This window comes from Candoia aspera, chromosome 1 (genome assembly GCF_035149785.1).
Source record: "Candoia aspera isolate rCanAsp1 chromosome 1, rCanAsp1.hap2, whole genome shotgun sequence".
NCBI classification, from domain to species: Eukaryota; Metazoa; Chordata; class Lepidosauria; order Squamata; family Boidae; genus Candoia; species Candoia aspera.
The window spans coordinates 236963063-236978711 of NC_086153.1; the positions used below are offsets into that span (position 1 = coordinate 236963063).

The window sequence follows — 15649 nt, forward strand, 5'->3', positions numbered from 1 at the left end:
AAGAGTCTCTCTGAGTTCTGGGCATTCTGAAGTTGGATCTTCCTCAGTAACTCTGCAGTTCTCAGGTAGAGTTTCCATAGTGTGAGGTTCAGGGCTTTATGTGATGGCTTCAGTTCCCAATTCAGTTCTTAAGTCCTAAATATAGAAATTCTCAATATAATCCATTTAGGATATAGAAGAATTCTTTATTAGGAATAAGTAACTTGAAAAGAGTAACATGAAACTTAGGCAAAGCCCTGAATGAGATTTCCCCCCTCAAACCTTTGAATAAAATACTTTGCTCCTCCATGCCAGTCCCTCCTTCTGAATCTCTTATCAGACAGTACTTTTCCTTTCAGCTTTACAAACCCTCACCAGTCCATCTCCCAGACGCTGCTAGAAGATACCGACAGGACAACCTTGATGCTAAGTTCTTCTGTAAACATTCTCCAACTGTCTTTACTAGAATATTGCCCCTCCTCTTTTGCGCAGGCAGAATTCACTGGTGCTGACACACGTCTGGCTTGTAACTCTCCGCTTGCAACCCTGTATACAAACCCATGGCAGGGCTTCATAATTGGGTGAACCCTGACACTGTCCTTGGACCCAACAGTCTTTAATAATAATTGACCAGTCTCCTACATTGAATTGCTTTGATTTTAAACTCTTATCATACTGCCTCTTCTATTCTTCCCTGGCTGTTTCTAAATGTTCCTGAGCAATGTGTCCTAGTGCCCTTAACTTGTTTCTCTGGGTTGATACATATCCTATTAAACTCTTAGAGCCTTCTAAGTTTTCGCACCAGCCTTCCTTAATAATGTCAAAAACCCAAGCTTCCCATAGAGTAACTCACCCTTACCAAGACAGAGTGGCTGTGTTGTTTTGGCCACCCAGATCTGGGGATATTTCATCTCTGACCTTGGATGGGGTGGCACTTCCCCATTCAAGTCTGGTACACAACTTGGGGGCTTCCTGGACTCAGCTTCTGTTCAATAAGCAGATGGCAGTTGTGGCCAGGAAAGCCTTTGCACAGCTCCATTTGGTGTGCCAGTTGTGCCCTTTCCTAGATCAGGGGGCCCTTCAGGCAGTCATTCATGCCCTTGTCACCTCATGGGTGACTATTATAATGTAATCTACATAGGGCTGCCCTTGAAGACCACCCGGAAGCTTCAACTGGTCCAGAATGCAATGGCATGAGTAGTGATGTGCATGCCTTGGTATGGCCATGTGATATCTCTGCTTCGCAAGCTGCCATGGTTGCCAGTTTGCTTCTGGGCACAATTCAAAGTGCTGGTTGTTACCTATAAAGCCATGTATGGCCTAGGACCTGGTTACTTGAGGGACTGCCTATCTCCCATAGTATCTGCCCAGCCAATCCAATCTGGCAAGGTTATTGTACTCCAGGTTCCTTCAATTAAGCAATGCCATCTATTGGGACCCCAGAAGTGCACCTTCTCTGTCGCAGCATCTGCCCTCTGGAACAAGGTTCCCCTGAGATCCTCCTGCCCTACTGGTGTTTTGAAGGGGCCTGAAGACCTGGCTCTTTACCCAGGTCTTTAGTGGCGATGACTGGAGCCTCCTTTTAACTTAGGCTGTTTTCTTTTGTTTCCACCAGTTTGTTATTCTGCCATCTCTATCCTTTTTTGTTTCTTGTTGTTTTTATTGTCATGTTTTTCATGTTTTAAATAATTTGTAAACTGCTCAGAGGTGCTGGGAGTCGGGCGGTATATACATTTAATAAATAATAATTTATTTATATTTATATAGTGATGCAGGAGTCTGTTCTCAGAAATAGAAAACTCAACAATGTGAATGTTCTGACATTTAGCATCCTACTGTTCTAACATTTATGTGATAATTTTGATTGTACAGTAACTTTAAGTATAAAGATATGTTTTAAAGTGAGTCTTGTAATATTTACATTTAACGTCTGCCTATTTAGTATCAATGTATTGTTTTTAACAGATTTCTGCAGTGAGGAGGAACTACTTCTATCATCATTGGAACCAGTTTGATCTACTAATAATAATAACTGGAATTATAGATGTCATACTTATTAATGATCAAACAACTATGTCAGCCCATCCCATTAGTACGATTATCGGTTTATTAGGGCTTCTTCGTGTTGTAAGAGTTCTGCGTCTCTTGAAGGTAAACAGAAAGATGTTGTGTTCTTGTAGGTGAAAAATTGAGATTTTCATTTGTTTCAGAATTTTTTAAAAAATGTTTAAAATATCTGTACATTATTAATAATGGCTTAGCTTAGATCCATTTATCTGTATAGATATAATGTTGACTATAAACATTGGATTGCTTGACTGCTCAATTAAATTCATTTAATGTTATGTTCTCTGGTAATGTGGGGGTGCGGTCCAGACACTTATGGAGTGTATAAGGTTGGGAAGGCTTGATGTACTACCAGATTTTATTCACAGAACAGGAAGAGGCACTGAATATGCTTCTCAACAGTCTCTGTCTTTTCCTTTACTATAAGCTTCATGAAAACAATGCCCAGAAAAAGACAGTATCATCTGTTTGTATCTCTGAGTATTATTTGGGAGAGTTTGAATGTGAAATGAGATAAAGACAATGATTTCTGCTTTGGTTTATCAGTTGGGTGTTAGTTTTTGAGAAGCACATTATATTAGAATATTGTCAGCACTCATTTTGTGATGGCCAAGTATTCTGGATAGTGAAATCTTATATTTTCCTACTAAACCATAGTGCAGAAAAGCAAAGATGGATATTCCATGGGATTGTGTCTGTTCATCACTTAGTAAGGGGGGGGAAATGTAAGCAAGTGTAGTCATATTTGGAAAGCCAGTAGTACATTCATATATTACATTTTTACTTTAGGAATCTCCTTAAGAGAATCTTCTTCTCAATCTCTGGAAATTTCTTTCTCTTTTTTCTTTCTGTTGCATGTATGTGCTGAATGATGTTTCCCATGGGCAGATAATATTGAAATTCAACTTTATATGTACTGTTTTTCTCCATCTATAAATTTACTAATAGGGGCAATAGATGTAGAGGTAATAACAGAAGGACTCTGCATATCTATCTCCTCTCCTTGTCTAAAAGAATTACTTTGCATTTCTCTACATAATAAAGGCCTATTGGTTAGATTAGTATTTTCAGGGCATTCATCATTTCCTTCCTCTGTCACTTCAATTCTGTGTGTCATCTGACACTGCTCTATGTGATTCAGCATTTACCTGACTTTCGCTCTGACGATAATGGAAAAGAGCACAATTATATGCTCTTAGCAATAAATAGACTTAATTAATTTAGGCTTTCCTATCTCCATGTTATTTCCTAAAGAAGCATATTTTATTTTTTTCACACAAGTACCAGCCTCAAGAATGTTTATCTTACAAGAGTTTTAATCCTTATTTTAGCATAGCTTTCTCTCCATGCATTTGTTCTGCTGCATAAAGCTATCTGTTCTCCAATAGATAGTTCTTACTGATTGTATAGCTGTTTCTTAATAGTAGGTATTTCCAAATAGTGGAAGAGAATTGTCTAGAATGAGAAAATCATTGGCTGATTTTTTTTCCTCCTAAATTGAAAAAGGACAATAGTTTCCTATCAGCTTTTCTTTTAATTAAACAGATTGGATTACATAGGATTTCATGGGACTACATCTCTCATAGCATGATTCTCACCTGGTTGATTAATACAAAACAGAATGGATCTAATTCCCATTATATTAAATCATTCACTTGAATTTAAATCTTCTCTCTTTTTAGGAGAACCTACTCCTTTTATTGGCAAACACTTTCATTCTACACTGCAAACTTATCAGAGTCTCTCTTTGAATATTCCCAATTTCACACTCAGTTCCCTTCTAAATAATTTCTAATCTCCTCTTTCCATCTTTATGTAACTATACACACACATTTTCCTTCATAGTCATTCATCAGAATTCTTCAAACCAAACCAATTTGCTCCATAACATTTTTCACCAATGCCCATCCTTAGAGTCATTCTGTAACCTTCTCAGAACTTTCCCAAGCTCCCAAACTTAAAAGCAAGCAGTAGTGAGGATCTTTTAGGTGTTAATCTGGCAAGATAATGCAGAATGAAAGGTTGATCTTGAAAGTCATGTGAGACTCAGCAGCATTCCTTCTAAAGAAAAATATATTGGGTAGCTGCAAGCCAAATGCAGCTTCATTTCTTTCATCACCTTCACTCATGGTTATTCAAGGCACAATTCAAAGTGCTTAAAAGGCCCAATGTAATTTGGTACCAAGGATGTTTCTAGGGGAGGCATTTACTGCACAGTTGCCTTTCCTCATTCATTAAATGTAATTGATGATGGTGTTCAGATAGTATGATCTTGCATTTATAACCCTTGTGTGTCCTATGTTTTCTTGCTTCTTCTACTGTCTTTTTTCTCAACAGAAAAATGTAAAAGTGGAAAGGTACAGAAATAAGGAAGGTAGGTTTAAAAAAAACTAGGAGAGATGAAGCAAGCAACACTACTGTGGTTGGGGAGTTAGGAAAGCTGTGGAGGTCTGAAAAAAGCAATAGGAAACCTCAGAAGGAATAGGGAAGCTGCAGAAATTAGTATTGTTCTGGGGAAAGCAGACAAAGTAATGTTGGAATTTGGGAAGGTGAAACAGGAGATTAATAGAAATACACTTATTATGGGGAAGTAAGACAAGGTATAGATGTGGACAAAGAAGTAGCTTTGATGGGAAGGATGATACAGAGAAACCACAGGAGGGGTGTGGAAAAAAATACTGATTTTTAGTATGTTATCTATTTCAGCTAGTGATACCCAAAATGATTTTCTTGTTGAATAAACAAATAAATAGACAGCTCACTTTCCATTATGATATTGCCAAAGGATATGTTCAAGGTGAAGAAGATATAAAATGTTTAATTGAACAGATTGCTGGCCATGAGAAAGTTTATGCTGTGAGTAAAATAGCCATATATTTAAAGAGAAGATGTATCTGTCATATCTTTCTTCATTTACTTTCTTTAAATAATAAGAACATACTTTGAAAATATATTTACATCAGAGAAATATTGTTACATATACATTGCTATGACATAATATATATGAATGCACAAACATAAACCAAAAGTTAAAAAGACAGACTATGGAACTGAACCTCTAAAAAGCAGTTCAGTTTCATTTAAATGGTTATGTTACTGGTACGCTCCACAGATTGATTCTGTTTTCCATCAGAGAGACACAGTCCCCAGAAATGTAGAGTCCCTGTTTAAAGGCAAGAAAATGCTTATCTTCCAGGTATATTCATTTTTTCTTAAAAAGGGTAAGTATTCCCATTGTGGAAACTCAGTGTAAATTCTTGAACAGTTAGGAGAATGAGATTATGCCTTCGAAATATACCCTTTTCTCATGATTTTGGATTTCCCTACTGTTTCTCCTGATTGTCGTAATCATGATTCACAAGTGTGTGTGTGTGTGTGTGTGGTTCTAGCAGAAATACTGTGTTTGTGTTCTAGCAGAAATCTGTTTTAGAGTTGATTTGCATTAATATCTCTAATTTTTGAGATGGAGCAAAGTAAGATATAGATAATTATAAACAATTCATTTAAATATTTTTATTGCAATCTTTATCTAAAAAAATAATGGTAGTCACTAACAGTGTATAAGACATCATACATGGATAAAGTCATAGTGTGAAGAAATAGAAGGGAGAAAAACAAGCTTAGGCGTTGTGCTCTGTGGCCTGTTGGGAAGAGTGCTACTATTTAAACTGGTCTTGCTTGGATATTTATAATTTGATTAATATAAATCTATATATCCCTTTTTAACAGGAAATTAACAAAATTTTGGAAAAAAACAAACAAGAAGCCATGAAAGAGTTAGGTATGCATTTAAAGAGGTTATTATTATTATGAACGTTAATATTGTTTTCATTTCATTAATGCAGCATTAATTTCCATAGCATCAATTCTTACAAAGCCAGAACAGCATTTTCTATGCACATGAAGGAGCTACCCAAAGCAAGCACAATCAGAAAGACAGTGCTAAGCTCCATGGTTTCCTATGCATCTGCTCTCCCTTCAATAATTTTACATCCTGCTCAGCCCTTTATGATACTGCACACTAATTATAGAGGAAAAAAGTTGCTTGTTTTGATTGCAATACTTCAAGTAGTTATCTGTGCAGTCACACCAACTTACTTAACTTTCCTGTTCTTTCTTATGCTTTCATTCATAAGATACTGCATAGACTACAGGTAGTCTTCACTTACTGACACTTGTTCAGCGACTGTTCCAAGTTTCAACGGTGCTGAATGAAGGGGTAATTACAACCAGTCCTTGATGTTCCAGCTGTTCAGCGCCCCTGTGGTCATGTGATCGCAATTCAGGCGCTTGGCAACCAGCTCACACTTATGACGGTTGCAGTGTCCCACAGTCATGTGATTGCCATTTGTGACCTTCCCTACTGGCTTCCCACAAGCAAAGTTGCTTTGGTAAATCTCCCCCCCAACCTTCCTGTGCACTGCACCCTCCTTCCCTTGGCCTTCCTGCACTCACATGCATGTGCCCAAGCCCTCCTTCCCTCAGCCTCCCTGCACTCGCACACACGCATCTGTGCCCACAGCAACCCCCTCCCCCAACTTGTGCACGGCCTGTGCTGGGTCTTCCAAGGCCTCCTCTATGCCCCTGCAGCACCCCCTCGCTCCTTACCTGGGACTCACGCTTTCCGCTAAACAACCTGTACATCTTGGAGTTATGACAGCAACCAGGACTGCCTGGATTGCCATTGTTAAGAGATGTGGTCACATGACATCACGCTTTACGACTGCGTCACTTAGTGATGACCATCCCGGTCCCAACTGCTGTCGTAACTTGAGGAATCCCTGTATTATAAATTAAACGGAAATGCAGAATTCCTGTCCCTTTAACATGTATTGAGGATGAGGATGTAAGGCCTGCCAAAATGCTGGCGATGCTCTAGAAACTTCTGAAACAAGGCTTGGTATAGGTATAGAACCTATTGTGTCTGCATAGATGGACCACTCCAGAATAAAAAACAAAACCTACAGGCATCTAGTTATTTTTCTGTTTAATTTATACAAGCGTCCCTCTTTTTCCATTCTCAGTCAAGGTCTTGGTTATTATTTTATAAAACCTTAGCAAGTTGTGTTCAAGATATTTGAAGAATGCATCATCTCACGTGAATCTGCCTGCCCACTATCTTCATCATTTGAACCCATGCTCCTTGCCTTGCTGTCTTCAGAATTATGCTTGGTTTGGAAGTGGTAGAATTCCCTCTTGGCCTTATCTAGTATGAGACAGATTATGTAAATAAATAGAGACAGGATGAACAAAGGAGCTGTGCCATGACTATTTCAGACACTCTTGAGGTATGGTTTCAAAATGCCTGATTCATTGCTTTTTACAGGGACATCACTCTGTCTCAGTATGCATGAGTGAGTTTCAGCAAATAAGATCTGAACAGAAAAGAGATCATATGGCTGGATCATTACTAAAAGGATGTGACTGATGAGTTTCTAGGCAAACTAGAGCTAGTAGAAAGACTTTTCAAGGTTTTACTGAATTATAGATAAGGATTGGTGGACCACTAGTGGAGTGAAGGGGTCCACAGTGTGTGAATCCTAGTAGGTTAGTGACTGTGCTGTAGATATAATTGCAGCTCAACTGCTGCTTGTATTTTTACTTTGGCTTATTGGGGCATTTTGCTCCAAAATATCCTAGAAAATGCCTGGTGTCAGGAAAATTGAGAATTGCAAGTCCTAGAGGAAGTGAGAATAATACTCAACTTTCAGCTCCTGAAACATCTCACTTGGCAGTAGTTTTATGCTTCCCTGACCAACTCATGATGTTTTGTTCTCAACACAGTAAATTCTGAGTCTTCCAGGAATTAACATGAGTTTTGACTTCGCTATGTAGGATCACAGCAGGTTTCACTGAATCCCAAGCATTATGGAAATTACAAAAGGGTGACTCCAGCTTTAGGACTGTCAACCTCATGTATGGTACATCTGATAAGGAATGAGGGCCACTCAATTTTATCTTGCTGCTATTTCACACTTCCTGTTTGTATTGCGGGTACTTTGTCTTATGGAAAATGACTGTCAGATAAACTGTTCTGAGAAGTAAGCTTCTTTTCAGACAGTTACCTAGACTTATGGTCATTTTGATAGCTTGTTTGGGTTAGTCATTGTAGTAGTGGTAACAAAGGAAGATGATCATGTTAATAAATTAGAGATTTCAGGCTAGTATTCCATTGCAGTACATGGACCATGCTGTAAATAAAATGTTTTTATAGTACTTGTGTCTTATATATTGCTGGTGGTATATATTAGTGCAATCAGAGTTGAGTCGCCAATATTCACTTGCAATTTTTTTTTCAGTAGTTCCTAAAAGGAAAAAAAAAAAGGAAATGGAAAGAGTGTCTGCATGACTGACAGTCATCAGTGCCTTAAATTCCATGGTCTTCATTGACACACTGGATGAGTACATAAATCACAGTTTATTTCACAATAGTTTCTGTGCATAAGTATCCATCCCAGAGAACTCCCTCAGCTATTTTAACATGAAAAGGCAACTTCCTGAAACCCTTTGGTACTGAGTTCTCTTTCACCTGCTTCTTCTCATACTTTTTTAGTTTGATAGGGCACTTAGGTAATCAGAAAAATTTCCCTTTTTGCCTGATATCATAGGGGATTGCAGTTCTACAGATCTTGTAAGAACCAGATATGTAGATCTGAAGTCCAAGGGTCAATTCTGGCCATAATTTATGATTGGAAGTTTGTCACAGATTAAAGAAGTAGTATCTTTGGGAATGTAATTTTATGAAGACTCTTCCAAGAGCCACCTGCACTCTGAGAGTCAGAGCCAGCAGATGCCATAGTTTCGAACCCCATTCCCAAAGGTATGCCAGTAGTTGGGTAAGGCAATCAATTCTTCTGTGCCCACACAATAAAACTCTTTTAGCATGGCCTACTTCAATTCAACTGCCCTCTCCTAAACATGAGATATGTAGTTCTGAAGTCCAAGGGAAGACCCAAAGAGCTGAAGTATATCCATCCAGTTTACTCTTGCAGCTGAATGACTTGCAAAAAAATAACTGTGAGGTCTTAGGTTCCACATGGTAAGGCACCAAAGTAAATAAAAAAGAAAACAAACAAGAGAAGAAATGATGGAGAAAAACAAAAGAAAAGTGCACACTAAAGCTCAGTAGAAGTAGACTGTTTCCCAAAAAAACTAGATGTTTTTGCCCATATTATTGAGGAAAGTGGCTCAGTCACATTTGTCCATTTAACAATTCCCCCTTTAAGTCATCCATTGAGGTTGAATCTACTCTTTTTTCTTCAGGTGATTTTACAACTGTGGAAGTGATATATTTGTTATTACATCTTTCTGATAGCATTTTATCTCAGAAATGCACTCATTGGCAGATAGGTAAAGAAGGAAGTTGATCATCAAAATAATTGTAAATTGAAGACATAAAGACTGCATCATTTTTTCCTTCTTTAGAGAAACTACAATAAAGCTATTTATGAAATCCATTGATCAAACTGATGCTCCCAGAACTGAAGTTATTCAACAATCCCAATTGGTTAGGCAATGCATTTCCATGCTAATGGTCATGGAATCTGTTCTACCTCTATCTCATTGCTTAAATAATTAGTCAGTGTTTGAGAACAGGATTTAGTGATACCGTAGTGGCAAAAACAACCATAGCTTTCAGACCTACAAATGATTGTGAATAATTACAGGAGGTTTCCATTATATAATGACTTCCTCTCTTGATCACAGGGACTGTAAATATTCTATTACAGCATTACACAATGTTCTATTGTGCTTACAACACAAACGTTCTTTAAAATGGGTATATCTGTAATCCAGTGCCTGCTGCACATAAAGCACCTTTTGCTGTCTTCCATTACAGCTTAGCTAATGCATTGTAGAAGAACCTGAAATACAATTAAATATCTCTGATTAATTTTTACAGAATTAATATTAATACAGTATTAATACACAGTAAGTAATAAATTCTTATTAACATTCTATATAATAGAAGTACTATTAACTGCAGTATTTCCTGAGGGCTACTGAAAAGCAAATGGTAAAACATAAAATAACACTGTTGTTTTACAATGTTAACAAGGTTGAGGCTTAATGTCACATATAATGCCTGTACCAGGGGGTCCCCATTCTGGACCTTAAGAATTTTGGAAGCATGTTATCGGTTCTCACAAAATGGCAGCCATTGTAAGCAAAGCCAATCACCAAAGGGCCATTTACCATAAGATAAAACTGCCCAGGTTACCCCCACTCTCTTTAGCCTACCAGACTGCTTTCTACCACTTCAGCTTTTCTGTATTTTTTTTTCCTATATGCAGATCCTATCACATTTATTATCTAAGGATGCCACCAAAATATATACAGGACTCCAAAAGCATTATTGGAAATGAAGGTTATATTTTTGCAGTACGCTAGCTTTCCATGTAATTTTAAAGGTTGTTGTTGTTGTTGTTCTTTCAAATCAAGGCACAGAACCTCGTGAACAGAAGGCAAGTGTTTGTAGTCACATATCTGCCATGGGTGTGTTAGATATAAAAATAATGAGAAACCCAGACCAGAGATCTCTGAAAAGGAACTTACTTTATTTGAGCGGTTTGCAAAGCGTGGTGGGCACCTTGACCAGGCTACACAGAGTCTGATCCAAAGGAGAGATGCCACACCCAAAATTACAAATACACACTTTCTTATACCTTTCCCTGTCCAGCCCTCACCCCCCTTTTCTGGCCTGTTTCCCCATTGGCTGGGTACTCTCAGACGCACAATCTTCCGACCGCCTCATCCCCTGGACCCCTCTATCTTATTTTGCTTACACTTGTAAAAGCCTCATTTTGAAACATTTTAAACATTCCAAGGTTTTCACACATTGAAATCTTTATAGGCCAATCTCTCATATGGTGACATTTACTCTATCTCCTTGTTTAGCACATCCTGGAGGAGCCTCCGTTTGATGTTCTTATCACACATCTAGCATATGTCTCCTCTGTTGGTCAGTGTTAGACTACAAGACATCTGAAGGCTAAGCTTTTAATTAGGCCCATTTCTTCCCTTTGTTCCTTTTGAAAGCATTCTAAGTTGTTACCTTATTTGTAAGCCTGCCAGTTTTCACCTCATTATCCCAAGGCTTTTACACATTTAAATCTTTACCTGTGTTAGTTCTTATCATTTGATGAGTTTTCCCCACTATCTCCTTCATGTTGGTTTAAGTATTTAACATTGTGTGGCTCACTAGCTTGAACTTATATACACATATTGCTTCTTTGCTATTACCTAATATTAGTATTTACACCTTAAAATCTCCCCCAACCATGATCTATATGATATTGCCTTATATGGCTATATATATATAGATCTTCATTATTTCTTTACAAATTGTATTTTTCCATATCTTACAGGTGTCATATCGCATGTCCAAGGCCTATACAGTGGGTATTTTACTATGCAAAATACACTTCCCTTTGCAGTCCTATATTGCTATAGCTCAGAGAATGCAGTTTCTAAGTCAGGATTGCCTATTGCACATCCACAGGGATAAGAAAGTATGGGTGTGAGGCTTTCAGAGGGCATTCAATTACCTTTGGGAGTGTCTTTCCTTAGTTAGCATCGGGAGCAATCAAGCTGAATCTCTTTAGCATGTGATACTCTGTATGCCCATATCAACCTGCCTAGTTACAGGAGTTCTCATTCTTTCCCTCTGTCTTTAGCGTGCATACTGGAATTCACTAGGTTGATGTGAAAATGTTTATCTTGGTGTGGGGCAGAGATGGAAATTGAATCTGGCCAATAGCCAGGTTATTGTCTCCTCAAACCCAGGGGCTAAATTATTATGGGCCTGGTCTTTAGAGAGGGGAATCACTGCCCCCAAATATCATCTGCCAGTCTTCAATTGTAAGAAATCACTGCTTTCTCTATGCAGAGTTGTGGTTTCTTTTCTTCGACTATAGTGCATTAGTAGGGGAGATTTATATAAACAACCACTCAAGCTTCCCTGTATATATTTTCAAGGCAATATAAAATAGATGTATTTTCATTTGTGGATACAGCTTTTGGCAGCTGTAGTGTCTGGATACTTCATAAGTGAATCGTTTGAAAGCCCTTGGATTTTACTGTCCAGATGTATCCAATGTAAATGAAATGTTCAGCCCAGGAAAAAAAGTTGATTATTTACTGCATGTTTTCTTTGTATCTTAAGAACATTCTTCCCTCCTAAGATTTTTGATTCACTGTACATATAAGAGAGATTGATACTGATTTCTGAGCAAATTCCTTGACTTCCTATAATTAACAATATTTCTTCTTTCAGGTTGAAAGCAGTTGTATCAAAAATCAGTATTTTAGATATTTTAGAAGTGAGCACCAGAATGGCCACTGAAAGTAGGGAGAAAGTATATTTGTCTACCAAATTTCTAAAGTCTTCACAGGCCTCGAAAAAGCTAGGTCCAAAGTACATGGGACCTTTTTCTCACTAAGATAATCAATGATGTGATAGCACAGTTACAGTTACCAATTAATTTGAGAAAAATCCACCCCATTTTCCATTGCAGCCTACTAGAACCAGTTAGGGACTCGGAATGCTGGCATTCAGAGCAACCTCCGCTGGCTCCAGTGATGATTAATGGGGAGCAGCACTTTGAAGTGCAAGAGATACTGGATTCTAGATGGTACTGGGGGCGGGGGGGTTGCTGCATTATTTAATACAATGGAAACGTTTTCCCAAAGCCCAGAGTGAGTGGGTGGGCGAGCACCTGTTCTGATAAAAAGATTTCATGGCAATTTCCCTGCAAAGCTGAAATAGAGAGTTTGGAAAATGTGTACATGCAAAATGCAATGTATTGTAATTTAACGCTTTGAAGGTGGGGCTTTGTTTTCAGGGGGGCAATATGTCAGGATTGTATATGCTGCCGTGGGTCCAGGAAGAAACATCCTGTCAATTTATCAAAGCAGGGAGTGGGGAGGAATTGGTGGGAAACTGCCAAACTGGCAGAGTGGGTAAGAATGCTTACTTGGGGGGGGGGGGCAGCTTAGGTTAGTCGCAGATCTGCAAAACTGCAGTGATCAAAGTACTGCGGTGTGAAATTCAGCACCAAGGACAGATCGAAGGGCGGAAATATTGAGTTGAATGGTCCGGGATGGGAAGGACCTGAAAACTGAGGGAAAGAGAGGTGGTGTAAAAGCCGAGGGTCTCTGAAGCAGGGGAGGGGGGGAGAATCCTGACGATTTAAACTGTCAGCTTCATGGGTTTTCTTCACTCGAATCTTTAACGTGTAATGGGTCACTGGCTTTAATTAAAGACTCTTCATATCCTCATGGCTTGTGCTGGGAGTTCCTAATTCAACAGCTAAAGGATCATGATCGTCACACTATGTGTATATTTCTGAGGGGCATTGAGGGAGTTCACTTTGCTTTTCCAGTCTAGTCTGAGAGGGCTGGGTAATGTTTGCTGTCCATAGGGAAATGTTATCTCAGAGATTATGGAATGGTTTCTTGGACACAAAAAACTTGCAGGAAGGAAGTTGTCTTTTTATTCAAAATCTTAAGAAAAAACTTGTCTTTCATTTAAAGTCTTACTAAAGTCAATAGGACTGGAAGAAACTGTTGATATTTTTCTTTTTCCCTTTAGTTGTTTTTTTTTAATCCAACCTTATAGGACTACTATCAACATTACACTCTTTAAAAATAATTGAAGAGATGGCCCATATTTGTGTATTAGCATCTTATTGCTGAAAATCAATACAGGTAGTCCTCAGTAAATGATGTCAATTGGGACCAGAATTGCTGTTCATAACCAACGTGGTTATAAAGTGCAACATCATGTGACTGCGCTGCTTCATGATGGCAATTCCATATGGTTGCTGTTGTTTAAGCAAATCACTATGAGTCATTAAGCAAGGACATCACATGGTCTCCATTTGTGACCTCCTGCTGGCTTCCCCACTGAATTTACTTGTTGGAAGCCAGCAAAGGAGGTCGCAAATGGCAACCACATGACTGTGGGGATGCTGCGACAACCAGAATTCCAAGGCTTGGTCATAAGTACCACTCATTCAGCGCCATTGCAAGTTTGAATGGTTGCTGAATGAGTGGCTGTTAAGTGAGGACCACTGTAAAGGATGTTCAGTTTTGGAAAAATAATGCTTTGTATTTTTGTTGTCTGTCCTTCAATGTGATGTAGTGAGTTTTGCTATATTAACATATTTGAAATCTTGTACATCATATGAATGGAATTCTGCACATACTCAGAGCCTTGTTCAGAACATTCTAGAATTGAGATTTTTTTTTAGGCATGACATCTCTGATCCATTTCTGTATATCTCCAAAGCTGCAGCTGCTGCTAGTCTTGGGGGAGGGGGCATTTATTCCTAAATAGTTTTCCTTCACTTGAATGGCATTTATCATTTCTTGTATGAAAGATATTTTTGTTTATTTTAGGGTTAATGCAGCGTGACTATCCAGATATTGTCATTGCTGTGAAAACCAAACAAGCAGTTCAGACAGTGCTAAATACAGCTTTTGAAACTCTTAAATTTATGATCTCAGGAGGAATTGTGGATAAAAATGAAGGAGTTGAATTAAATAAGGTAATTCAAACATAATTATACATGTAATCATGAGGTTTTTCTTTTAATATAGAAAAAAATCTTCAAATTATATTTATAATTTTTGGATGCTGAGATTTCCAGTTTTAAAAACTAGAAAGCTGGAGGTAAAAGTAAACAGTATTTTTATTCACCTCATACAGATACATTTTCATTGAGAGAATTTTGAGAACATGAAAAGGCTGTATAATTGCTTATTGCACAGATTTGTGCACAAGTTTTTGAAAGTGAATATAACTTGCTCCTACTATTATCTGGAACCTGAGATCAGTGCTGAGATAGTTTTTTTGCTGCTTCTTTGTGTTCTAAAAATTCCTTGAAGATAAACTCTCTTTCCATCTTTCTTTGTTGTGGCCATAACTACTATAACCTGTAACCACTGCTTCTGCTTCCTAATTTTCTGACATTTTAACATTATTTTTAGTAAATTGTGCACTTTCAGATTTGTTATCATATAATTAACATTATGATATAATGGTACCCCATAACCAAATTTTGTTGTATGAAGAAGAAACTGAGAGCTAATTAAACTTTCCAGTTGCTCCAACTCTGATGGGTAGTGGGTAGGTTAGATATCAGATCTGAAAAGACTTCAGCAAGGTAAACTCTAGAAATCTTAAGGCATTGCATTGGAACCACTAAGATTTCCAGGTATAGTTGGTGAACTGGCCTGAGTGGGCAATTTTGTTTTCTCTGTTATGTATGTGTTTCTTTTTTTCCCATCTTAATTTTTATTAAAGATTTAAAGTATAATAATAAAAGCAATACAAATTAAACTCAGAAAAAGAAAAAGATAGCATAACAAGTGCAAAGAAAGAAAAATAATAATAGAAAATAGAAAAAGGAAAGAAGTAGAAGAAAAAGAAAAATATGTAAAGAAGTGACTTCCAGTCTTTATCACAAGAAATAAAAACAAATTTGATAACTCATCACCCCCTATTAAGTTACAAACAAATATCTCTTCTTCCCATAACCCATCCCTTCTATATGCAAAACCATAAATCATCAGCTTTTCAGTCCTGGTGTCAGCAAAA

The 15649-nt window shown here is 37.8% G+C and overlaps 1 protein-coding gene across 1 annotated transcript in view; it reads left to right on the top strand.

Moving 5' to 3' along the window:
- The window catches only part of LOC134487457 (sodium/hydrogen exchanger 10-like), a 145998-nt gene that overhangs the window by 97136 nt on the left and 33213 nt on the right, over positions 1-15649 (top strand). Inside the window, exons 16-19 of the mRNA XM_063289270.1 lie at positions 1945-2130; positions 4753-4902; positions 5776-5827; positions 14449-14597. Of these exons, the coding sequence (XP_063145340.1) occupies positions 1945-2130; positions 4753-4902; positions 5776-5827; positions 14449-14597 (537 nt within the window). The remainder of the gene's footprint in view (positions 1-1944; positions 2131-4752; positions 4903-5775; positions 5828-14448; positions 14598-15649) is intronic.